At 38.7% G+C, this 26,745-nt stretch overlaps 1 protein-coding gene across 10 annotated transcripts in view; it reads right to left on the reverse strand.

Annotated features, from left to right (window-relative positions):
• LOC105485067 (ALF transcription elongation factor 2) overlaps window positions 1-26,745 on the reverse strand; it is a 613,671-nt gene that overhangs the window by 272,488 nt on the left and 314,438 nt on the right. Inside the window, exon 1 of one of the 10 annotated variants that reach the window (XM_011747257.3) lies at window positions 13,633-13,970. The exons of 8 other annotated variants lie outside the window; for them this stretch is intronic. In XM_011747257.3, the coding sequence (XP_011745559.1) occupies window positions 13,633-13,683 (51 nt within the window). In that variant the 5' untranslated portion in view covers window positions 13,684-13,970. Of the gene's footprint in view, window positions 1-13,632; window positions 13,971-26,745 lie in introns of those variants that run through there. One more of the 10 variants, XM_011747258.3, reaches the window with a different exon arrangement.

Raw genomic sequence — 26,745 nt, forward strand, 5'->3', positions numbered from 1 at the left:
GATTTTGCTATGAAGATGCTTTGGCCAAGGGACAAAAGGATGGTATGTGCAGAACAGAGTTTAACGTAGCAGGCCTGCGACTGCTCTCCTTAGAAAGGCTTGTGTATAAGGTTGGTTTTTGGCTGAAGTCTGGGCACTTGACTGGTAAACAGTTCTCTATACTGATAAGAAATTTCCCCTCAGTGATAAGACTGTTTTGCCCACTTGGGGCCCTAAATTGGTTTTCCCTCTGGGAATATGAAATTTTGGTGGTTGCTAGGCAGAGTGGGCCTGTGTGACCAGACCCCAGTAAAAACTTTGGACGCTAAGTCTCAAATGGGTTTTCCTAGGAAGAAACATTGCATGTATGCTGCTGCATTTTTGTTGCTATGGTGAGAGCTTGCTGTGTGGCCCGTCATGGCAGGGATGGAGCATAGGAAGCCTGCATATGGACTCCTCAAGACTCTTCTTGATGTGTCTTTTCCTTTATTGATCTTGCTGTAATATTTATTCTTGTTGTGTCTCTCAGTCTTGAGTTTGACTGCATGTTAAGTTCCACGAGTCCTTCTAGCAAGTCAATGAATACTGGGTGGTCTTGGAAAACCCCTAAACAATCGCCACATAGAAATTACTGAGTAAAACTGGCCTATAGCCCTTCAACACTCTATTTTTTAAAAAATATAAAGTTCTTTTAAAACTAAAAAATCATTCTCATTTATTGCTAGTTCTTCGAGAAACTCTTGGCCACCTTGAAAAGCCAGGAATGCAAACTAACGTGGCCAAGACATACTATCCACAATAATTTAAAGTATTACAAGTAAAATAATTTTGAGTCACTTAAGTTTTTATAATCAATTGTCTTTTGGAGAAGAAATCAATTAGAGATCACAGATGTCTCAACAAAGATAGAAAGAAATGTCAAAGTGCAGTCAATGATGATTTGTGTTGAGTAAGAAAATAGGAAAAGGGAGAAATGCACTGAAAGTTTATCAAAGATGGACATTATGTCAGAGAAGTGAAAGTGTTCTAGAGGCACTAGCCATATCTTAGTGAGCTAAGTTCTCTTAGGACCCAAACTCTAATCTCTGTTTGCCCACAAAGTTGGAGGAAGTGCCTTTTAAGACACTGTGTTAAGTCTTTGAGGTTTTCTCAGAGGGCACTGAAGCCTGTTTGTGCTACATGTTTTATTAAAGGAGGAAATGGTCTTTTATTAGAGTACCCGATCTTCCAGACCAAATCCTGATAAGAGAATCCCAGAACCCGCTCCACCTCCTAGGAAACCACACTGGATGGGGGACAACATCCAGGTTAACAGAGCTCAGTTGATGTGGAGCAGAAGATCAGTCTATGCAGGATTGACTGCTCACAGGGCCCCTGTGGGGGTAGGGCTTTTGGGACTGACTTTTCCATTCCTCAAACTGCCTCCGAAGGGTTCTCTGGGGACTGATGGAATTATTGATGATATGGCTAGAGTGGCTTCCTTTAGGTGTGCTGTAAGAGTCAAATGCAACCCTAAGGCTTGACAACTAGACTAGGCTGATGTCTCTTCTTGACTCAAACTGGGTACCAGCTGACCCTATGTCCTTGCCTGCTTCACAAAAAACTACCTGTGTGCCTAGTATTATGTATCCATTATCTAGGACCAGAATCATAACATTCAGTGGTGACCTACTGGAAGCAAACCATAACATTTAGTGGTGACCTACTGGAAGCAAAACTTGGCTAACAGTAATAATAGTAAAAATCTGAATGATGTGTTAATTACTAACTCTGCTGTTGCTGCTGTCCTTCCTATTGTTATTCCACTACTACTAAAGAGCTTAGTGTTAGCACCTTTATGGTCATTCCAACATAAATTGAACACCTCACTCTAACTATATGGCATGAAAGTAATAATATTCTTTTTGCTTCTTGGTTGCACTCCCTTGTAAGATTTGGAGAATTGTGTTCAAATCTAGGTGGTATCACTCAGTAATTCTGTGGCCTTCAGCAAGCCATTCAACCCCTCTGTTACTCAGTGCCTTCATTTGTAAAAGGGATAGTAATAGCTCTCAGGCAATTTTGTTAAAAAGATTAAGGGTAGGGTGGAGCAAGATGGCCGAATAGGAACAGCTCCAGTCTCCAACTCCCAGCGCGAGAGACACAGAAGACAGGTGATTTCTGCATTTTCAACTGAGGTACTGGGTTTATCTCACTAGGGAGTGCCTGACAATCAGTGCTGGTCAGCTGCTGCAGCCAACCAGCCAGAGCTGAAGCAGGGCGAGGCATCGCCTCACCTGGGAAGCTCAAGGGGGAAGGGAATCCCTTTTCCTAGCCAGGGGAACTGAGACACACAACACCTGGAAAATCGGGTAACTCCCACCCCAATACTGCGCTTTAAGCAAACAGGCACACCAGGAGATTATATCCCACACCTGGCCGGGAGGGTCCCACGCCCACGGAGCCTCCCTCATTGCTAGCACAGCAGTCTGTGATCTCCCAGCAAGGCAGCAGCCAGGCTGGGGGAGGGGCACCCACCATTGCTGAGGCTTAAGTAGATAAACAAAGCTGCTGGGAAGCTTGAACTGGGTGGAGCTCACAGCAGCTCAAGGAGTCCTGCCTGTCTCTGTACACTCCACCTCTAGGGACAGGGCACAGCTAAACAACAACAACAACAACAAAAAGCAGCTGAAACCTCTGCAAACGCAAATGACTCTGTCTGACAGCTTTGAAGAGAGCAGTGGATCTCCCAACACGGAGGTTGAGATCTGAGAATGGACAGACTGCCTGCTCAAGTGGGTCCCTGACCCCTGAGTAGCCTAACTGGGAGACATCCTCCACTAGGGGCAGACCCACACCCCACACCTCACACGGTGGAGTACACCCCCGAGAGGAAGCTTCCAAAGCAAGAATCAGACAGGTAAACTCGCTGTTCAGCAATATTCTATCTTCTGCAGCCTCTGCTGCTGATACCCAGGCAAACAGGGTCTGGAGTGGACCTCAATCAATCTCCGACAGACCTACAGCTGAGGGTTCTGACTATTAGAAGGAAAACTAACAAACAGGAAGGACACCCACACCAAAACCCCATCAGTACGTCACCATCATCAAAGACCAGAGGCAGATAAAACCACAAAGACGGGGAAAAAGCAGGGCAGAAAAGCTGGAAATTCAAAAAATAAGAGCACATCGCCCCCTGCAAAGGAACGCAGCTCATCTCCAGCAACGGATCAAAGCTGGACGGAGAATGACTTTGACGAGATGAGAGAAGAAGGCTCCGGTCCATCAAACTTCTCAGAGCTACAGGAGGAATTACGTACCCAGCGCAAAGAAACTAAAAATCTTGAAAAAAGAGTGGAAGAATTGATAACTAGAATAATTAATGCAGAGAAGGCCATAAACGAATGGACAGAGATGAAAACCGTGACACAAAAAATACGTGACAAATGCACAAGCTTCAGTAACCGACTCGATCAACTGGAAGAAAGAGTATCAGCGATTGAGGATCAAATGAATGAAATGAAGCGAGAAGAGAAACCTAAAGAAAAAAGAAGAAAAATAAATGAACAAAGCCTGCAAGAAGTATGGGATTATGTAAAAAGACCAAATGTACGTCTGATTGGGGTGCCTGAAAGTGAGGGGGAAAATGGAACCAAGTTAGAAAACACTCTTCAGGATATCATCCAGGAGAATTTCCCCAACCTAGCAGGGCAGGCCAACATTCAAATTCAGGAAATACAGAGAACACCACAAAGATACTCCTCGAGAAGAGCAACTCCAAGACACATAATTGCCAGATTCACCAAAGTTGAAATGAAGGAAAAAATCTTAAGGGCAGCCAGAGAGAAAGGTCGGGTTACCCACAAAGGGAAGCCCACCAGACTAACAGCAGATCTCTCGGCAGAAACTCTCCAAGCCAGAAGAGAGTGGGGGCCAATATTCAACATGCTTAAAGAAAAGAATTTTCAACCCAGAATTTCATATCCAGCCAAACTAAGTTTCATAAGTGAAGGAGAAATAAAATCCTTTACAGATAAGCAAATGCTTAGAGATTTTGTCACCACCAGGCCTGCCTTACAAGAGACCCTGAAGGAAGCACTAAACATGGAAAGGAAAAACCGGTACCAGCTATTGCAAAAACATGCCAAAATGTAAAGACCACCGAGGCTAGGAAGAAACTGCATCAACTAACGAGCAAAATAACCAGTTAATATCATAATGGCAGGATCAAATTCACACATAACAATATTAACCTTAAATGCAAATGGACTAAATGGTCCAATTAAAAGACACAGACTGGCAAACTGGATAAAGAGTCAAGACCCATCAGTCTGCTGTATTCAGGAGACCCATCTCACATGCAGAGACATACATAGACTCAAAATAAAGGGATGGAGGAAGATCTACCAAGCAAATGGAGAATAAAAAGAAGCAGGGGTTGCAATACTAGTCTCTGATAAAACAGACTTTAAACCATCAAAGATCAAAAGAGACAAAGAAGTCCATTACATAATGGTAAAGGGATCAATTCAACAGGAAGAGCTAACTATCCTAAATATATATGCACCCAATACAGGAGCACCCAGATTCATAAAGCAAGTGCTTAAAGACTTACAAAGAGACTTAGACTCCCATACAATAATAATGGGAGACTTCAACACTCCACTGTCAACATTAGACAGATCAACGAGACAGAAAGTTAACAAGGATATCCAGGAATTGAACTCATCTCTGCAGCAAGCAGACCTAATAGACATCTACAGAACTCTCCACTCCAAATCAACAGAATATACATTCTACTCAGCACCACATCACACTTATTCCAAAATTGACCACATAATTGGAAGTAAAGCACTCCTCAGCAAATGTACAAGAACAGAAATTATAACAAACTGTCTCTCAGATCATAGTGCAATCAAACTAGAACTCAGGACTAAGAAACTCAATCAAAACTGCTTAACTACATGGAAACTGAATAACCTGCTCCTGAATGACTACTGGGTACATAATGAAATGAAGGCAGAAATAAAGATGTTCTTTGAAACCAATGAGAACAAAGATACAACATACCAGAATCTCTGGGACACATTTAAAGCAGTGTGTAGAGGGAAATTTATAGCACTAAATGCCCACAAGAGAAAGCTGGAAAGATCCAAAATTGACACTCTAACATCACAATTAAAAGAACTAGAGAAGCAAGAGCAAACACATTCAAAAGCTAGCAGAAGGCAAGAAATAACTAAGATCAGAGCAGAACTGAAGGAGATAGAGACACAAAAAACCCTCCAAAAAATCAATGAATCCAGGAGTTGGTTTTATGAAAAGATCAACAAAATTGATAGACCACTAGCAAGACTAATAAAGAAGAAAAGAGAGAAGAATCAAATAGACGCAATAAAAAATGATAAAGGGGATATCACCACCGACCCCACAGAAATACAAACTACCATCAGAGAATACTATAAACACCTCTACGCAAATAAACTAGAAAATCTAGAAGAAATGGATAATTTCCTGGACACTTACACTCTCCCAAGACTAAACCAGGAAGAAGCTGAATCCCTGAATAGACCAATAGCAGGCTCTGAAATTGAGGCAATAATTAATAGCCTACCAACCAAAAAAAGTCCAGGACCAGATGGATTCACAGCTGAATTCTACCAGAGGTACAAGAAGGAGCTGGTACCATTCCTTCTGAAACTATTCCAATCAATAGAAAAAGAGGGAATCCTCCCTAACTCATTTTATGAGGCCAACATCATCCTGATACCAAAGCCTGGCAGAGACACAACCAAAAAAGAGAATTTTAGACCAATATCCCTGATGAACATCGATGCAAAAATCCTCAATAAAATACTGGCAAACCGGATCCAGCAGCACATCAAAAGGCTTATCCACCATGATCAAGTGGGCTTCATCCCTGGGATGCAAGGCTGGTTCAATATACGCAAATCAATAAACGTAATCCAGCATATAAACAGAACCAAAGACAAAAACTACATGATTATCTCAATAGATGCAGAAAAGGCTTTTGACAAAATTCAACAGCCCTTCATGCTAAAAACTCAATAAATTCGGTATTGATGGAACGTATCTCAAAACAATAAGAGCTATTTATGACAAACCCACAGCCAATATCATACTGAATGGGCAAAAACTGGAAAAATTCCCTTTGAAAACTGCCACAAGACAGGGATGCCCTCTCTCACCACTCCTATTCAACATAGTGTTGGAAGTTCTGGCTAGGGCAATCAGGCAAGAGAAAGAAATCAAGGGTATTCAGTTAGGAAAAGAAGAAGTCAAATTGTCCCTGTTTGCAGATGACATGATTGTATATTTAGAAAACCCCATTGTCTCAGCCCAGAAGCTCCTTAAGCTGATAAGCAACTTCAGCAAAGTCTCAGGATACAAAATTAATGTGCAAAAATCACAAGCATTCTTATACACCAGTAACAGACGAACAGAGAGCTAAATCATGAATGAACATCCATTCACAATTGCTTCAAAGAGAATGAAATACCTAGGAATCCAACTTACTAGGGATGTAAAGGACCTCTTCAAGGAGAACTACAAACCACTGCTCAGTGAAATAAAAGAGGACACAAACAAATGGAAGAACATACCATGCTCATGGATAGGAAGAATCAATATAGTGAAAATGGCCATACTGCCTAAGGTAATTTATAGATTCAATGCCATCCCCATCAAGCTACCAATGAGTTTCTTCACAGAATTGAAAAAAAAACTGCTTTAAAGTTCATATGGAACCAAAAAAGAGCCCACATTGCCAAGACAATCCTAAGTCAAAAGAACAAAGCTGGAGGCATCACGCTACCTGACTTCAAACTATACTACAAGGCTACAGTAACCAAAACAGCATGGTACTGGTATTAAAACAGCGATAGAGACCAATGGAACAGAACAGAGTCCTCAGAAATAAAACCACACATCTGCAGCCATCTGATCTTTGACAAACCTGAGAGAAACAAGAAATGGGGAAAGGATTCCCTATTTAATAAATGGTGCTGGGAATATTGGCTAGCCATAAGTAGAAAGCTGAAACTGGATCCTTTCCTTACTCCTTATAAGAGAATTGATTCAAGATGGATTAGAGACTTAAATGTTAGACCTAATACTATAAAAACCCTAGAAGAAAACCTAGGTAATACCATTCAGGACATAGGCATGGGCAAGGACTTCATGTCTAAAACACCAAAAGCAACGGCAGCAAAAGCCAAAATTGACAAATGGGATCTAATTAAACTAAAGAGCTTCTACACAGCAAAAGAAACTACCACCAGAATGAACAGGCAACCTACAGAATGGGAGAAAATTTTTGCAATCTACTCATCTGACAAAGGGCTAATATCCAGAACCTACAAAGAACCCAAACAAATTTACAAGAAAAAACAAACAACCCCATCAAAAAGTGGGCAAAGGATATGAACAGACACTTCTCAAAAGAAGACATTCATACAGCCAACAGACACATGAAAAAATGCTCATCATCACTGGCCATCAGAGAAATGCAAATCAAAACCACAATGAGATACCATCTCACACCAGTTAGAATGGCAATCATTAAAAAGTCAGGAAACAACAGGTGCTGGAGAGGATGTGGAGAAATAGGAACACTTTTACACTGTTGGTGGGATTGTAAACTAGTTCAACCATTATGGAAAACAGTATGGCGATTTCTCAAAGATCTAGAACTAGAAGTATCATATGATGCAGCCATCCCATTACTGGGTATATACCCAAAGGATTATAAATCATGCTGCTATAAAGACACATGCACACGTATGTTTATTGCAGCACTATTCACAATAGCAAAGACTTGGAATCAACCCAAATGTCCATCAGTGACAGACTGGATTAAGAAAATGTGGCACATATACACCATGGAATACTATGCAGCCATCAAAAAGGATGAGTTTGTGTCCTTTGTCGGGACATGGATGCAGCTGGAAACCATCATTCTTAGCAAACTATCACAAGAACAGAAAACCAAACACCCCATGTTCTTACTCATAGGTGGGAACTGAACAATGAGATCACTTGGACTCAGGAAGGGGAACATCACACACCGGGGCCTATCTGGGGGAGGGGGCAGGGGGGAGGGATTGCATTGGGAGTTATACCTGTTGTAAATGACGAGTTGATGGGTGCCGACGGGTTGATGGGTGCAGCACACCAACATGGCACAAGTATACATATGTAACAAACCTGCACGTTATCCATATGTACCCTAGAACTTAAAGTATAATTAAAAAAAAAAAAAAGATTAAGGGTAAAGTAGGTAAAAGACCGGGCCTAATATTTTATTCATCAAAAGTTCTCAATAAATAAATGTGATTGCAGATATTATTTTTGTTGATGCTATTATTTTTTATATTGTTACTTTTATAATGAGGATGCAATTTATGCTAAGGTATCATTCTTGGGGCCTCTAAAGTTTGAGTGCAGCCTCCTCTCTCAAAGGAGGAGCATAGTAGAGGGCCATTGGGTGTTAGACTCCAAACATGCTACTGAATTCATTTGTTACCATGGCCTAAACACAAGGAGAACCCAGTCCTGAGGTCTGCCATAGGAGAGAGGCACAGCAATCTTCCTAGCAAAACCATCCTCCTCAAACGATACAACAGATCATACTTATGTGTACAAAATCCCATGGCAATCATGAGCCTTGGAGCTATTTTCATTTGCCTTTTTCCATGTTTCAGGTTAATCGACAGTCTTTTGTTTGCTAGGAATGATATGGGAAGAAGTGGCCAACCTTGGTAGTGACTTGCTTCACCTCCTCAGGCATATGCTTGGCAATGAGCATGGCTGTATGATTGACATGAGTAACATTTTTCCCGTTTCCTCCCCATGTCCAATGCCCCCATCACCATCACCAAAAAAAAAAAAAAAAAAAAAAAAAGGTTTTCACACCTGAATACAATTTTGGTTACAGAACAATAAAGGACAGGTGACAGGCCCAGCTGGAAGGCCTCTTTTTCATTTTCCTGTGGCCACAAATCAGACATCTTGGGCTCACAGCAGGACAGGCTCCACTGGCAGTAATTGGCACCATCTGTAGCTGTCAGAACACTGGCTGGCATTCCAGCATTTCATCTTTCCAGTCAAGGCATTCATCACTAGTCCAAAACTCAGCCAGCTGACACTGGAAGATTAACTTGCATTGATTTGCTTGGCTAAACTCGCCTGAGCTTCAGTTGGTACCGAACGTTCCTGTTTAATAGCCAGCCTCATCACAAGATGTTTACAAGGTGATTGTCTACTGAAGTTACTTTTTATAATTCTCACTCCTCATCTTCTGCCTAATGTGCCCTCAATAATTAAACTTTGGGAAATGGTGAGTTAAAATGGAGAAAAGTGAGTGCTTCACATGATCCCTGCCAAATGCTAGGCCCATGAGCTGTATAATTAGAAAGTTTGTCTCCTTATCTCTCAGTCGCACTAAATTTCTCCCTTGTCAAAGTGTTTGTATATGGTAGAAGAGGTATTTTGATCTTCATTTTTGCCAGAGGACGTTAGGGAATCAATCATCTCAGAGGTAACTCCCAGGCCATGAGGTTGGCTAGCCTGCTGCCTTTCTACTCTCCAGCCCATGAACATTTACATTGGCTTTCTGCCCTGGGCTAGGCCCAGCATTCAGCATGGGGGCTACAGAGAGACATGAGCCACAGGCCTTCACAAGCCACACTTCTCATTGGGTGCTGGAGTAGAAAACCACGGTAATTAAGGATTGTGATACACTGTGCTATATGACAAGGTAGAGGATTGACCGCAGCCCTATATTCATGAAGCATGAGAAAAACGAGAACTTATCTCAGACTGGACACTAGACCAAGGAGGGCTTCCTGGAGAAGGTGATACTTGAGTGGTGAAGACTTGAGAAGGCGCTAGCAAGATGGTAAAGGGAGAGAAAGGAAGAGAACATTGCCCCAAGGGATGGAGTATACAAAGGTAGTGAGGCATGCCACACGTTGGGGCAGTTGAGATGCTACAGTGGTAGTTCATTGTAATGGCACTGCAGGATGCCTCAGAATTGAGGGAGTAGGAATTTTAGGCATTTATGCTAAACTAAGGAGTTTGAATTTCATCATGTTAGTGTTGGACAATCATTGTTGGAATTTTCAGCAAAGTGTTGACATGTTCAGATATGCAATAGTATGGAGGACCACCTAGGGAGAAGGGACTGGAAACAGAAAAACAAGTTAGAAAGAAGTCATTGCCATGTTCCAAGCAGTAATGATGCAGGCACAAGCCAGCTTGACAGCCTAAAGTGATTGATGAAAGAGGACATCTCACATGAAGGTGAGAAGAGGTAGGAAATCTACAAGGTCTCGCTGGTTGAGTTCTTGGGAGCCTGAGTGGAGGGAAGGGCCATTCTTTAAGAAGGGGAATAAGGCCAAAAAACAAACAAACAAACAAACAAAAGAGCCAGTGCAACCCCAAATATCAGAAGGCGTGGATACGTGTCACTTAGTCTGTCTTCTCAGCAACTCTACCCACCATGCTCAATGGGAAATCCGTACTCTGACAATCCACACAGTGTTACTTGCTGAACAAAATCTTGTAGGTTTTTGTTGTTGTTGTTGTTCCTAAACCAGAACTCACACAATTTCCCTCATTTAAAGCCCTCTTTCCTCTGCCCTTCTGACCAGTCCTTCCACATCAAGATCAGCACCTAGTATACTATAAGACCTTAACAGATACTTGTTGTTATGAGTTGAACTGCATTCCCGCCCCTCAAAAGATGTGTTGAAATCCTAACCTCTGGTACCTGTATATATGACCTTATTTTTGAATGGGGCCACTGCAGATTAATTTGTGAGGTTAAGATGAGCTGTTACTGGAGTAGGGTGTGCTCTTAATCCAACATGACTGATGTCCTTATGAGAAGAGGGAAATTTGGGCATTGACACACACATGCAGAGAAGAATATCATGTGACAATGGTGACAGACATTGAAGTGCTACGGCAACACCCAGGGCTACCAAAATCTGGAAAAGATAAGGAAGTATCTTCCCCTAGGGGCTTCAAATGGACCATGGCCCTGCCATCACTGCAGTCTTCTAGTCTCCAGAACTATGAGACAATAAATGTTTGTTATTTAAGCTACCTGGTTTCTGGTACTATGTTACAGCAGCCCTAGCAACCTGATACACTTATTAATTGAAATAGTCAAATAAAATCATGCCTCCTCCATGAAGCTTACTCTGTCTCTTCAAGCCTGAGATTCTGAGATTATTCATCCTTAAAGGTCAGAAAATAATCATTACCCCATAATCTTTCACTGCCCTCCACTGTTGGTCCTAGGCAGATGATGCCATCCTAACGAGGGGCTGACACAGACAACCTGTCTGATAGGATAATAGTGATAACCACTCCTATTTATCCAGTGTTCTATCTGCTAAACACTAGATAAATATTATTTCATGTTATCCTCACAATGATTTTCAATGCATTTGTTTCATTTGTGACTCACAATGACACCATGAGGTAGAAACTATTATTATCCCCATTTCACACGTGAGGACCAGAGAAGGACTTTCCCCAGTGTTCCAAAGCAAATAAATGGTAGAGCCAGTGTTGTCCCACTCCAAATCATGTGCTCTTCACTGCCAGGTTCAAGTTTTCATTTATCCACACTTATTTTTTGTCAGGCTTGCCCAATTTTGTTCAGTGTTATGCTTCTTCCTGTGCATACATTTTCTTTTGCATTTTGGAATATCTCACTTTGATTGTAAAATATATACCCAAAAGAAAGTTTCCCCCTACCAAGTGGATTCTTTACATATAGACTTTAAGCCTATAATGTCAAGAGGCAGTTAGACAGACATGTTATAAACCCTGGTGGCTTTGAATCAACTAAACTACCTGAGGCAAGGAAAATATCCCAGGGTGCAAATGGAGGTAATATCTATATCTCATATCTCTATGGAGGACAAATATCTCTATGAGCCCTCCATAGAAATATGAGATATGGATATAGGTATCCATTTTATCCTTCTGAGTATATTTGAAAACATTTAGAAAAGAGTGATTCTAGATCCATTTCAAAAATGCAACTCCCAGGACTTGCCTTGGAAAGCAAAGCAAGTGATAAATTGCAAGTCTCACTTAAATTGCCACCCTCTTACTTGACAATGTAAATAAAATGTTCTTCTGTGAATGAAGATGTAGGAGTCAGAATAGCATGACAAATATCTGTTTATATAGTTATTATCAAAATATCACTAACAAATATGCTTCCACCATCTTTTTGGGAGTAACTGATGGCAACATTAGTGTTTAATTTTGTATATGAGATAACAAGCACTGAGGAATAGCACATGTGTTGCTCTTTCTATCACTATTATCATTGTTACTCATAATAAACATTTATGGAGCACCGACTATAGCTACTCATAAGCCCAAAGGGGAAAAATGAAGATAGAATTGACAAGTGTTATAGGCAAAAGATTAAAGATATATCTATATATGAATATGGATATGTGATTGATTGAAGGAAGAAAGGAAGAAAGGGGGAGGATGGGAACGATAAAAGAAGAAAGGAAGAAAGGAAGGGAAGGAAGGAGAGAGGGAGGAAGACAATGTATATTGGTGCATGGTTTCTTTAAACATTCCCAGAAAACTAGACCTACATTTCTATAAGCTGTCCAGCCACAACTTCCCTTCACCAAAATTAAATAAATAAATTTCCTTCAAAGCAGAACTCAGCAGCCACTTCAGCAAGGTGAATTACTGTAGTTGGAGTATATTATGCTCATAGATCTCACTGAGGAACCAAGGCAAAAGTAGGGTAGGAAAAAAAGTGAGAGTTGAAAAAAAATTAGAGGAAGGCACAAGAGAATACAGAAGGAAATAGAGAGTAGATTTGGGGGAATGGAAGAGGCTGGGAGTGCAAATGGCGGCAATGGTCTAACTGATGGGCAAAGTAAGTGGTTATCTTTAGCATTCTACATACCCATTGCCAAGCATCCCTCATTATAGGTCTGTATTTCTTAACATTCAGTGAGCACCTACTACATGCCAGGAGCTCTGCTGGGCCCTTCCACATGGTAAGTTTTGTTGTCATTGTTGCTGGTTAGAAAGCAACAAATCTAGCTGATAATAAAGAAGCTAATTCTGACTTCAAACTCAACCCCATGTTGTTGGCCCGCACCATCCATTCTGGAGCATGTGAGCACTTAAATAGCAGACAGATAGGGTGTTTTGTTATTGTTGTTTGTTTTGATCTCCACGACCACTTAGTAAGGTAGAGATAATTATCCCTATTTGGCAGATGAGAAAATGGACATTATCCTACACTGAAGTCTCAGAATGACATTCAGTTCACTTCTGCTCACTTTCTGACATGAGAATATCAGATCCAATCCATGATGCTCTGGTTGTCCTTAGTTCCAAAAGGGACAGTCAGTGAAGCATTCTGACTACCCTGAGGCCTTTAACTGGTGTTTGTCTCAGTTTCCTTACTTAGTGGGAAGGAAATCCATACAATTTTACCTCTAAGGAACGGTATTTAAATCAGTGCTTTGGATATCCTTAAGTCAAAGGAAATACCTCACTGTGATCAAGGACTCATTTGTAAAGAGGGAGAAAAGCTACTTGTTAAGCCATTGACTGATTGTGGACCTTCAACAGCCAACTTATATTGCCTACCTTCATCCTGAAGAAGGACTGAAATGCTTGGTGCCTCCTTTTGAACTTCATGGATCAAGAAAGAGGGGTGCAGCATGTCTTTCATCTGGGATAGATAGATGGGCCACTGCAACCTTCCTCTGGGTTGCCACAACCAAAACTCACCTTAATATCCCAGACTGCCTAGCTTTACTGGCCCCAAAACTGTTGTGGAATCACCATGTGCTTTATTCTAGGTCACAATACATAAGCTAATTATGACATCATCTCAATTTAAACTCTGTTTTGTTAGCTTCCTCCATCTATTCTTAGACACCGGAGTACTCAAACTATCAAACAGTGTACATGGTAAATTGTGGGACACTGTAAACCATTACCTCATGAGAATAATTCAAAATACAGTTGGTTTTTATTTATCCATTCACTCAACCTAGCCTAACTAACTATGCTTCTACTGTGTGTATAGAGCGCTGCTCAGTGCCAGGGATACAGAGATGAATAAAACAGGTTTCCCTTTTCTCAAGGGGCTCAGAGACTGACTTCACATGTGTACTATCATAAAATAAAAAAAATATAAATATGCAAGCACACATAGAAGGAGAGAGGTTTTAGGTTTTCTTAATAACCGCTTTTATGTTTGATGACTAATAGTAATACTTTCTATTTATGAAATTGTACTTTTGAAAGCAGTTATATACCTTTGATTCATGTGAACCTCACAGTGACCCAGTTAGATAGGCAGGGACGATATCATTTCTAGCTTGAAGATAAAGAACCTGCAGCTGTGAGGTTAAGTGTCTTGCCCGAGGTTGTACAAATTATAAATACAAGTGCTGGGCCCCAAATCCTAGGCTTCTAGTCCTAGTTCCATTGCCCTTCCCAGTTCACATCATTGCCTCGCTCAATTATTTACAAGTATTTCTAAAAAGGAAATGATGACCCTATGCCCATTTTGTGGGGTCAGAGGAGACCTGGGAATGCAGTAGTGGATGATTATCTATGATTATGTTTTCTCCAAAAGCATCTGAGAACAGAGGGACATGATCTCTCTCTAAATAAATTCACTTTTTCTTTTGCATGTCTGTCTTATTTAATTTATTCTTACATAGATATTCACTGAAATAATATCCCTTTAAATTGCTGGGAACCTTAACCTTTCTTCACTGATGTTACAAAAGGTAAGTTTTGTCCTTTACATGAGATAAGGTGTTACTGAAAAATACATTCTACTCATAATATGTTTAAAACAACAACAACAACAACAACAACAACAACAACAACAACAACTAAGGGGAAGTATCATGTAAAGGAAACTTGTAGTCAAAGGAAATAACGTATGATTAAATTCTGGGCCTTGGGAAGTATCTGGAGTGATTTTTCTGCCTTTTCCCTTCTTCTTTTCCTCACCACTGCCAATACCATCATCACTGCAACTTTGGGCGGGTAACTAACTGTGGACAATTATAGCCAGTGGTGTCTGAAACAGCAGGTGAATGAGGAAGATCAAGGCTGCCTCTGTTCCTATTGCCCTTCCTTTACTCACATCCAGGCACATTGTCTCCTTCCTGTTCTCTGAACGCACGAGGCAATGCCCCTTCTTATGACCCTTTGAATGACTGCCCCTGCTACCTGGTATGTTTGTAGCTCAGATGGCACCTGTTCAGTGATACCCTACAAAATTGCACCCCAATTCTGCAATCCAGGTCCTCCTTGATCTCCTCTAATTTTTAAAATGTAGGTAACACTACAAGACATAAAATTAAACGTCAACCATTTTTAAGTGTGTAATTTAGTGGCATTAAGTACACTAACAACGTTAAGTGAACATCGCCACTGTCTGATTCTCAAACATTTTCATCACCCAAAAAGGGAAGCCTCTACATATTAAGCAGTTACTCAGTGTTCCCCATCCCCTAACCTCTGCTAACTGATAATCTGCTTTCTGTCTCTAGGGACTTGCCTATTTCTGAATGTTTTGTATTAATAAAATATGTGACATTTTGTTTTGAACCTCTTTCAGTTAGCCTAATGTTGTTATGGTTCATCTATGTTGTGGTATGTATTTGTACTTCATTCATTTGCATAGCTGAATAATATTCCACTGTATGGATAGACCATATTTTGTGTATTCATTTATCCATTGATGGAGATTTGAGACGTTTCCACTTTAGGGCTATTATGAATAATGCTATTATGAACATCTGCGTGCCATTTTTCTGTGTGGACATATGTTTTCAGTTCTCTTAAATGTATACCTAGGAGTGTAACTGTTGGGTCATATAATATCTTTATGTTTAACTTTTTGCAGAATTGTCAGACTGTTTTCCTTTTTTTCCTCTAGCACTTAGCATGCTTGAACATACTATACTTTCTTTATTGTGCTTATCATTTATTATCTGTCTCCTCCCTCCAAAATATAACCTCCACATGGGCAAGAATTTAGCATGCTGTGTTCCCCGGTGTCTACAATAGTGTGTGGCACATAAGGGTGTCCAAGAACTATTTGTGAGAGAAAGAAGGAAGAGAGAGGCCACAAGAGGCATCTGTGGTGAGTGGGGAGAGCAAGTAGTAAGTCAGTATTCCTATGTAAGAGTATATATAGATAAGGTATCTGAGAGAGGGGCTCCCTGCATTTAGAAATCCCCCCTGATATGCAGTCTCAACACCTTGAGGTGTAATTCCTTGAGTAATTAAAACAAGACACTGTAGCAGAGCCATCCATAGTAAACTCAGAGAGAAAATGGCCTGCTACCCTGTATGCCGTGGGAAAATACATGTAAGACCAATAGTGACAAATCTAGCAACACTCCCCCAACCAAAGTAGTTCATATCACCTGAAATAAGAAGTTAAGGAAATAAGGAAGTTCATCTTACACTGGCATAGATTCTTCTATGAGAAGACATTTGTTTAAAATTAAGTTGTAGGGTCCAACGTTCTCTCTTTTGATGCTTCCATGGGGGTACTAGGAGTAGTATAGAAATGTGTTAAGTATAGCACTGTTTCCAACAGCTAAAAAACTGGAAACAACTTCAGTGTCCTCAAACAAGGGGATGGCACAATAAACAGTGCATTATTATATTTAATAGCATAGAATTTGGGACAGCTGGTCAAAGGATTGAGTTAAAGCCAGTAGATTACTATGACATATAGTTAGGTGAAAACAGCAACACTTACTACATATGTACACACAGACACACAAAGACACACACACACATATATGTATATATAACCATTTATGTAAAATGCACCTATGCAAAATAATATATATGGTGTGGTTGTGAATACACACACATACACACACACACACAGAGAGAGAGAGACAGAGACAGAGACAGAGAAATGATGCCTTGAAGGCACCAAATTCATAGCAGTTTTTACCTACAAAAGCAGGAGAAGGGACAAGAATTTCAGACAGAAGCAAAAGGGCACTTGAGGCTTGTCTGTAGTGCTTGTGTTTAATCATGTATTCCTGTATTCCTTGAGTAATTAAAACATTTTAAATGTATGGGATCATCATTTCCTGTGGGAAACCAGAGAAGATGAGTGTATTAAAACTTTGGGACCTCTAGAAAATTAGACTGCAAAGTAAGTGTATCTGAACTTGACTTGATTCTTAAGAAGTTGATTAAACAAATTCATAGCTATGCTGCTGACCAGTGAATTCATCCATTTGGATTCAACTCTATAAGTAGAATGCATTTGACCACAATTAAAACCTCATGGTTTCTCTTTGGACATATGTGTTCACATGGCCCCTGTCATCCTCATATTGGGATATGTGCAAGAGACTTCTCTGTGGTCTGCTCCCCATCATTAGAAGAGGTCAAGTCTGGCAGCGACAGGAGAGAGCTATGCTTGGGATCATCCAGGGCATGCACACATGTGTGTGTGTGTGCATGTTTGTGTGTGCCAGCGAGCACACACTAGTGGGAGTGGAATGGAGTACATACATGTGCTGATCTGGGGCTTTCTTGATGGATTACTTGCTGAACTTCTTACCCTTTGCTTGTACACCTAACCAGAAACTAAATCTACTGACATTAAAGGTGCTAGAAGAACATGCTTACTAATTGCTTGATAAGGAACATGCCTACATGTTTACAAATTGCTCGATAAGAAACTCAGATCACTTGCTGCTCTGCAAATATACTGTGTCCTTTCCCTTGTTAGCGCTTCTATCGACGTCATTTTCCCAGCCAGACTACCCTTCACCCTGGTGTTCAAGGTCTGCTGTTCAAGGTCCTGGGATACTTCCTTGAACCCCACCTCTGCAGTGACAGCATTCCGGGTTTTTTCCTGGCAGACACCGTCAACTCATTTATGCACTTTCACTCTCCTCTTCCCTTTATTTTTGTTTCTCTGATTTCTGTCTTCAGCCTCATTTCCCACATCATCCAGACTTTAAACTACTTGATGGGAGGGACTGTGACCTACTTGGATCAGATCCTTGTACACAATAGGTATATAGCAAATGTTTGTTCTCATATTTAGTCATTCTTTCAACAAATATGCAGTAAGCACTTACTCTGTCCAGCACTGTGATGGTTAACTTGATGTGTCAATCTGGCTAGGGATACAGAAGTGAATGAGACAAAGGAAGCTCCCGACATTCTGGAGATAACATCTTAGGAGGAAGGAGACTATCAACAGGCCATTGGCATAAAATTTTGGTTCTCAGTAGATTTTTTGTGTTGTAGCCATGGTATATACTTGTTCATTTTGAAGACACTGCACGACTTCCACAAAACACAGTACTGCACAGAGTAGGTACTCCAGGGGTACTGAATCTGACTGAAATAAACTAGCATTATTATTATCATACTCAACTATGCCAAAGCAGTAAGTATAAACATGATGAACATACTGCAGTTCAGCCTTGAGTTTCAGAGTTTTCTATCTTAAAAAATAAGCATCATAAACTAAATCCACAACATAAGAATGCAAATATTAGTCTGAGATGGAAAACAAAGTCTAAAGGAGCACATTTTAATTAATTAGGGGGTAATCAATTATACGTAAAAACACATACCCTAAATCTTACTTTAAAGAAATCGTTGGTATATTTTACATTCCTAGTACCACAAGCAATTTATCAAAAGTTTACATATTTCTTCAATCAAGATACAACATGTCAACAACTGCAGTTAAATGCATCATAGAAATGGAATGCTCTTGCAAAAGGTTTCATTAAGTTTAGCATGATTTACAGAACTTAAGATACATTGCTGGGAGATTTTTGTAACGCTGCAGGAAGTACTCCAGGGATATCTTGACCCACTTGAAATTGTTTTAGCTGCACTGTTACCTGGGTCACAACTGATGGCAGCACATATCAGTTACATTGCAGTCATTTAAAACATGCTTGCATGCATCTGGTCATCGAAATATTCACTCTTTGCATTTTCATACCCTGAAAGAACCATTATAATGGAACTTCTTAAACAGACTAAAATTAAGTCATTTACCTCAGTAGGGCCCCTACAAGACATGCTACTAGGAAATATGCCCCTTAAGACTGCAAATGTCCCCTTCGTGCATTTCTGAGGAGGCCAATTTTTCAATCCTCTTTCTGCTTTCTTCCCAGTCTCTTTTATTTGAGAACTGACTACCTCACATTGATTTTTGGACTCAAGAGTCAATAACTAGGCAGCCTTTTCAAGTTTATTCCTGCCAACGGATAGAAGACATAGAGATGCCTATAATTAGGGTGACTGCAAGCAGTTTTGGAACATAATTTATTTTCAGAAATTTTGTATGTTTGGTGAAATAGAAAGTACTGGAAATCCTATACTGACGGCATTTTCTGTAAAATCTATTGCTAATTATTTAATCAGGGCACATTATGCATTCTTCACCGCAAGACCAACCTCCCCCACCACTGAAGGTGCTAGCCCTGAGACACGAGTTTTATAAAATTCCGTTATCGAAGTGTACCATATCATATCAAGAGAAATGATGAAATTTGATGCATTTCTATAACCACCAAAGTGCCATGCAAGGGTGCCTCATTCGTGCTGCTCAAAACCCTCCAATGACTCTCCATCTCACTTAGAGTAAAATTCAGGGCCCTTACAAATGGTCTGCAAAATGCTGCTCCAAGACCTGTTCTCTACCTACCCAAAACAGAAACAATCTTTCCCTCCCTGTCTCATCTGCTGCCATTCTACACTTTGAGTACTCTGCTCCAGCCTCTATGGCCTCTTTATACTTTTCAGACATCCTTTGCACTTGCTGTTTCCCTTGCTTGGAAGGCTCTTCCCACACATAGTCCATGGCTTGCTTCCTCACCTCCTTCAAGTCTTTGTTCAAATGTCACATCAGTTAGGCCTCTCCTAACCACTCTTAGAAACTGAGCCCCTGAGCCATTTTCTAACATCCTCTCTGGTTTCATGATTTTAATAGCACTTGTCATCATCCTACATATTTTATATTTAACATACTTATTTTCATTATTCTCTGATACCCATCCGCCACCACTCCAAGGATGCAAGTTAGAAGACGGCAGAGTCCTGACTTGTTTTATTCATTATTATGTCCCTACAACCTAGAAAAGTGACCAGCACATAGTAGGTACACAATAAATGTTGCTGAATGCATGCATGGATGAATGAGTGTAAATGTACAACAGCCCCTCTCTTCAAATGAAACATTTCATTATATATTGTATTTCTGACATTTCATTGTATATTGAATTCATTGCATATTGAGTTTTATACTCATTAAAAACTATACTTAATAGCCTGTTTTTTATTTATTTTTGATTGAGGGAGGGGTTGCCAATCTTTCAGGGAAGGATTCCAAACCAAAGAGGCTATCTAGACAAAGAAACATATACTATGTCATCTTTTAAGATTTGTGTTGTTCTTGTCCCTAGGAAAAGTGACCTTCTTCACTGTCTTGAGGGGAGTGAATACAGATTTTTTTATATATGAAATTCTACTTTATAACTTTTGAAATGCAGTATAATGTTATTCTTTGAAAATCAGGGTTTTTCAGGAACTTAATCTTTAAATACAACACCTTGGGTTTGGCATACGGCAACATTCCCAAGGCACAAGAATTCTTAGTATTGAGGATAAACACAGACTCTATACTTCCAAATCCTATGTTTATCTCTTACATTGGAAAATTGAACAAACAGAATTAAATCCTGCCAAAATAACCTAAGACCACCCCTCCATGTGAAGATGGAGGCAGATGTGACTGCATGCTTTAAACCATTACTTGTATTAATGTCTGTTTATTGTGTGTGGATCACACCAGAGAGATGCTTCCCACCAATGCCCACAGACTACAACACAGTATCGAGCTGAGCAACTACCACCACCACTATGAAAATCCAAAGGAGGTGATGAAGTAGGGAGTGAGTGAGGGAAGAAAGGCAGATACAAGACCATATGGCAGAGGGCTCTTAAACCACACAAAATATTCAGAAGAAAATATGGAACATATTTCTCTATCACAAGGCATGTGTTGAATGACACAGGACGGGCCTAGTACATAGTACTTTTTAAGCAGTACTAGTGCCTCAATACAATTGATGAAGTGCTTCCATTTAAAGTTATTAATTAGGACAATGACTTGAACTCAATAAAAGAAATATATTGGATAAAAAGAAAAGCGAGCCATATTGCCTTCATTAGCATAAAATCTTCCAGGTTCCCCAATACACTTTCCAAGGGGATTGAGGAGATGCCTCAATTTTAACCAAATTTTTATAGTTTTAGAGCAGGCATGGTTATGCATGAATTTCAGAATACATTTACTTGAAAATTCATTATATGAAACATTTATCCCATGAATAAATTAGAGACTCTGAAATACAGTGCAATAAAACTTTTGCTGCTAGAAGAATTTTTATAGGTGAAATAATGTGAAAATTAGTAACATCAAATACGATTCCTCTTAACCTAGACTAGTCCCACACACAATTATTTTGACATGGTCTGTCATACATAATAATGTAGATTTTCTAATAATGCTACAGAAAAGACTTGTAACAATTCTTATCAGAATTTAGAAATACATGATGAATCATTGGGTAAGAAAAATGGCAGTTTATCCATTTTACAAAATGATTTTTTTTCCAGAGCTGAATTGGATTCAAGCCTTTGTTCTCTGTTAGAAAAATGTTTAACTGTCATATATTCAAGCAAAGGAAAAACTATTCCACATTGAGAAAATTTCTTCATTCTTTATTTACTGAGTTGCTCTTGACTCTATACTTGGCAAATTAAGCATTTTAATGATAATATTTGACTATGGTTGGCACATTTAAACACATGGTAATGCAAGTAATTTAATCAGGTGTAATTTATTACAGAGAAAGGTTTCTAAGTAACTAAACAACATATGAAAATGGTGACCAGTAAGAGTATTAAAATGAGCTTAGTCCAGTCGCTATTTTTAAGACAGATAATTCTTACATTTCATCCAGTCAACTGACCTTGGCCCAACCTATGAAACTGGTAATATTTCACAGATTCAAAAAAATGTGAAATTTGCCTCCAAGGGCTATGACATATACATAGGGCAAATAAATCATGGTTTAAACTGAATTTAACAGAAAAAGAAACATAAACCCATTGTGCAAATTATCTACATGTGGTTAATGCTCTACTCTAACAAATTTTCCAAAAACCAACATATATTTTATTTCTCAATGTGTTTTATATTACAGAGTTTTTGTTTCAGGTGACAAAAAAGTAAAATTTTGGAAATAGATAATGATGATGGTTATACAATATTGCAAATATACTTAATGCCACTGAATTGTACACTAAAAATGGTTAAAATGGTAAACTTGATGTTATATATGTTTTCCCACAAGAATAAATATGTAATGCTATGTTATTTATAAAATCATAAGAATTTAAATGTTTCCATTTGTCTAAGCAGAAAGATGGAGAAGAAGCCTAGAAAAATTGTAAGTATTGCTCTCAAATCTATATTGCCTATATGATGGATGGAAAGTGCTATCTAGGGAGGCAGAGAGGATGGGTGCAGAGAATCATCCATTTTGAAAGAGATCCATTTTATCACTGCATATGTTTTAAGAGCCTTATTTGTCTTCAGTTCTGTTGTGCCATTTTTTAATCTAAGTCAGTGATGCAATGAGAATAACTTGATCAATTTCATCACTAGTTGAATGCGTAATTTCTAATTGGAATCTTCCTCTTAGAAATTGTGTCTGGCCTTGGGCAATTTACTTTATTTAACAGGGACTCCATTTCCGAATCTGTTGAGTAAGGGATCTTTCCAGTTTAAATAGCCGATGACTATTCTAGGTTCTATGATCATCATCATTAAGTGATGATTTTTAGATTAAGTATTTATAGGTCACAAACCTATTCTTATACTGGGGCTTTCTCAATTTATACTAGGTTTATCATTGACTCAGGGCCATTAAGTACCTTTGAAAACCCCTCTAAAGAGAGTTTATCTTAAAACCCTACCTTCAAGCAGTTCAAGTATTACAATTCCCATTTTACAGGCCAGACAATTGAAGTGAGATAGGTAATAATGCCTTCCTGACTTCAGAGAACATGCAAACTTTGGAATAAGTATTCAATCCAGTTCTCCTGACCACTAGTATGCTACCCTTTCTACCATGCCACACTGTCTGTGTTTGTGCACTTGCCTGCGAGTGTGTGTATATGTGTATTTCACAGTTCAAACAGCAAAGTCACTGTAAAAAGCAAATCCTCAACTATATACTTTATATTGTAATATTTATTGAATGATTACAATATATCATACACTACTCAAAGGATTTAACATGATTATATAATTTTATTCTTATACTGTAACTCCATGAGATAGGTACGATTATAATTTTGCAGAGGTGACAAATAACATATTGTGTTTTTCCCTTGGTGAGCACTCACATTAAACACACTAATTTATACATTCAATAAATTGACATTTCTTGTGTGCCAATGACTGTTCTAGGTGCCAAGAATGTATAAGAGACATCCTTAAAAATAATCATTCTAATCCTATCTTTTCCCATTCAAGTTAAAAGTGGTCAGGGAGGCAGTTAAATGACTGGCACATTTGGCAAGGCAGTCAATCCAAAATTTGACTAGTCCAGAAAATTTTTTTAGTATTTTATTGAATAAGTTTTATTCACAGAAAAATAAGCTTTAATCTACAATGAATGCCAGATTGTACAGCAGAAAGCAATTTTCTTAGTTTTCCATAATGATAGAAAGGTTCTTACTAAGTGAAAAAAGCCATAAAATTATATTCACAAATATAGTACTCTGTCTCAAAACATTTCACATGATTATTAGCAATACTAATACAAAGAGATCAGTCATTCCGTCAGGTTAAAGTATAATGGTAATGAAAAAAATGCAAAATCTAACATAAATTACATTAAAACCTTTGTTACATCAAATCAAAAATGCAAATTTCTTACTAAATACAGAAAAAAGGTAAAATATACAGTAATTTAAAATATCACATTAATGATGCAGAATAAGAAAGTGGTAAACTCCAAAAGTATATAGGCATATCTGCAAACTTAAGTCTTCAAAAATAGAATCTTACCACCCAAACATTAATGTAGCATTTGTCTAATTTTGTTTTGTTTTGTTTTGTTTTTGAGACGGAGTCTCACTCTATCACCCAGGCTGGAGTGCGGTGGCATGATCTTGGCTCACTGCAACCTCCGTCTCCCAGGTTCAAGTGATTCTCCTGCCTCAGTCGCTCGAGTATCTGGGACTACATTTAAACAAACAAGTTGACCCATGAAATCTTGACCTGAAGTGATCCATTTTGCATCATATTACCATATTTCTAGTGACTGTAATATTTTCATTTCGATTAGAAGAAAGGCAAAGATTTAACCTCCTGGGGATTTTTTTGTTGTTTATATAGTTCCAACTGAGTTCAGCTGATCAAAGAATATGAGAATAAAGCTATTACTTGTAAGATTTACCTTTCACTTAGACCACAATGGTACATGTGAGTAGTTGTCTCTAATGGAGTGACAGGAGGCAGCTTAAATCTTTGATTTAGCTCTTTTTTATTCCATGACATAACTTTCTAGCATGTTTTAAATATCTCTAGGATAGTTAAAGTGCACAGTTCAGACTCTAATATGTGCATATTTGCAAACAAACTCATATGTAATATTCTGAAGATTTTTTAAAGATCCAATTACTAGAACATTTTGCAACAATGATGAGCAAGCATTAAAAAACAACAATTGAAATACTGGAGTACTAACAAGAACAATCCAACAATTGTGGCTGCAAGTTAATAGGGTTTAAAAGATTTAGGGGACTGCAGGGTAATTACAACAGTATGCTTTGTTCTTTTTATTTTATGTGCTTATTTTATATTTGTGATGAATCATTTGCAATTCTGTCCTGTAACATTACCACCATTGAAATTTGAGGGGCCACTCTTTCTGCATTTCTTTAAATATTAGCTATTCTTAGAATAAATGAGAGGCATTGCAAAATTCTAATGACGACATTGGATCAAAAGTAAAAGACTAATAGCATGATGCCACAGACAAGCCCAATTGCATGGATATATTGTAGTTCAAAGAAACATTGGTTTGGAAACTGGACAGATTTTTTAGTTTAAATCCTTTATTCTATGACCTCAAGCCAGATACTTTAATCCCTTGGAGACTCAATTTGAACATTAATAAAATTGGGATGATGATAACACCTGCTTCAAAGAATCACAAAAATCAAATGAAATGATGTATACAAAAAACTTAACACACTTTTTGGCAAATAAGAGATACTCAGTGTAAACCACCTTCCTTCCCCCAAATGACAAAAAAAAGAAAAAGAAATATATATACATATATATATATATATATATGGATATATATTTTATTTTCAGTTCTGTAGTGACATATTATTTTTCTATAAAGTGATAATATGCCTAATTACAAGATATAATTTCCAAACATGAAAGTTCCAAAAAGATTCTATTTTGGATAACTTAAAAAGATTACTACGTTAATGCCTACAATACACAGATTTTAGTCTCTACAATGAATAGATAAAACTGAATAAAAGATATCTCTGTACAAATACAGCAAGCAGAATGATTTCAACTCCTCAAAGATATGTATTTAGGGCAACATTAGAGCTTACCATGTTCCCATCCCTACAAATGATAATTAGATGGTGTCTCTGTATATTCACATTCTATTTTGACAGTCTTCTAACAGTCTAGATTCTTCCAATTTGCAAATCAGAGCTATTGTTATGAAACTAAAACTGAAGTAAAAACTAGAACAGATCACAACTTTCCAAAATAAATTCAAACCATTCAACCTAGTAAATGGGTCCAAAGCCATTACTATGAGTACAAGTGACTCTGATAAGCTATGTCTACACGGTGAAAGACAAGACATAATCTCTGCCCTCAAAAGAAATGATAGACTACTGAAAGAAGCAGCTTGGCTCTAACAACGGACAGGATGAAAGAATGGTATCTATCCTAAAAAGATAATCTTCTGTTTAGGCATAACTCAGACAAAATATTTGCAGACGATGACTTTTTTAATTGGCCAATGATTTTTCCCTACTACACTCAAATATGAGTTGCATTTATGAACTATGGAACACCCTTGCAAATGGTCAGTAGAGCTGAAATAGGGGCCTAGGAAGCCATACGCATTTCAAGTGATTGCTCTCTCATTTTATTCCAAGCCTCAAAGAAAGAGCATCTTCATATTCCAGTGCGGGCTATCACATCAACATACCCTCTTGATCCTAATCTGAACATTTTTGGTCTGGAAAAGGAATCACACAGGTACTTAAATGTATCTGGGACAACTCTAATAAAGTGAAGGCATTACAGGAGTGGAAGTGTGTGTCATGAATGTCGTATGACAGGTGAGCTTTCTCAAAGTTTTAAATAGCTGGGTTTACCATGGCAGATAGCTTTTTGGCAATAGTGATACTGGTGGATTCAATGGCAGGAGAACCCTTGACAGAAGCTATAAAGAGTTCCTCTGGCCTACAGTTCTATCGCTCCATATGCAAAGGTGAATCACTTGTTTTCTTGCTGAATGGACAGGTTCCCAAATGGCAGACATCATGTCCATATAGTTTCCTAGGAAGAACTATAGCTAGAATGGCTACCAGAGGCACCCA

Source organism: Macaca nemestrina, chromosome X (assembly GCF_043159975.1).
Source record: "Macaca nemestrina isolate mMacNem1 chromosome X, mMacNem.hap1, whole genome shotgun sequence".
NCBI lineage: Eukaryota > Metazoa > Chordata > Mammalia > Primates > Cercopithecidae > Macaca > Macaca nemestrina.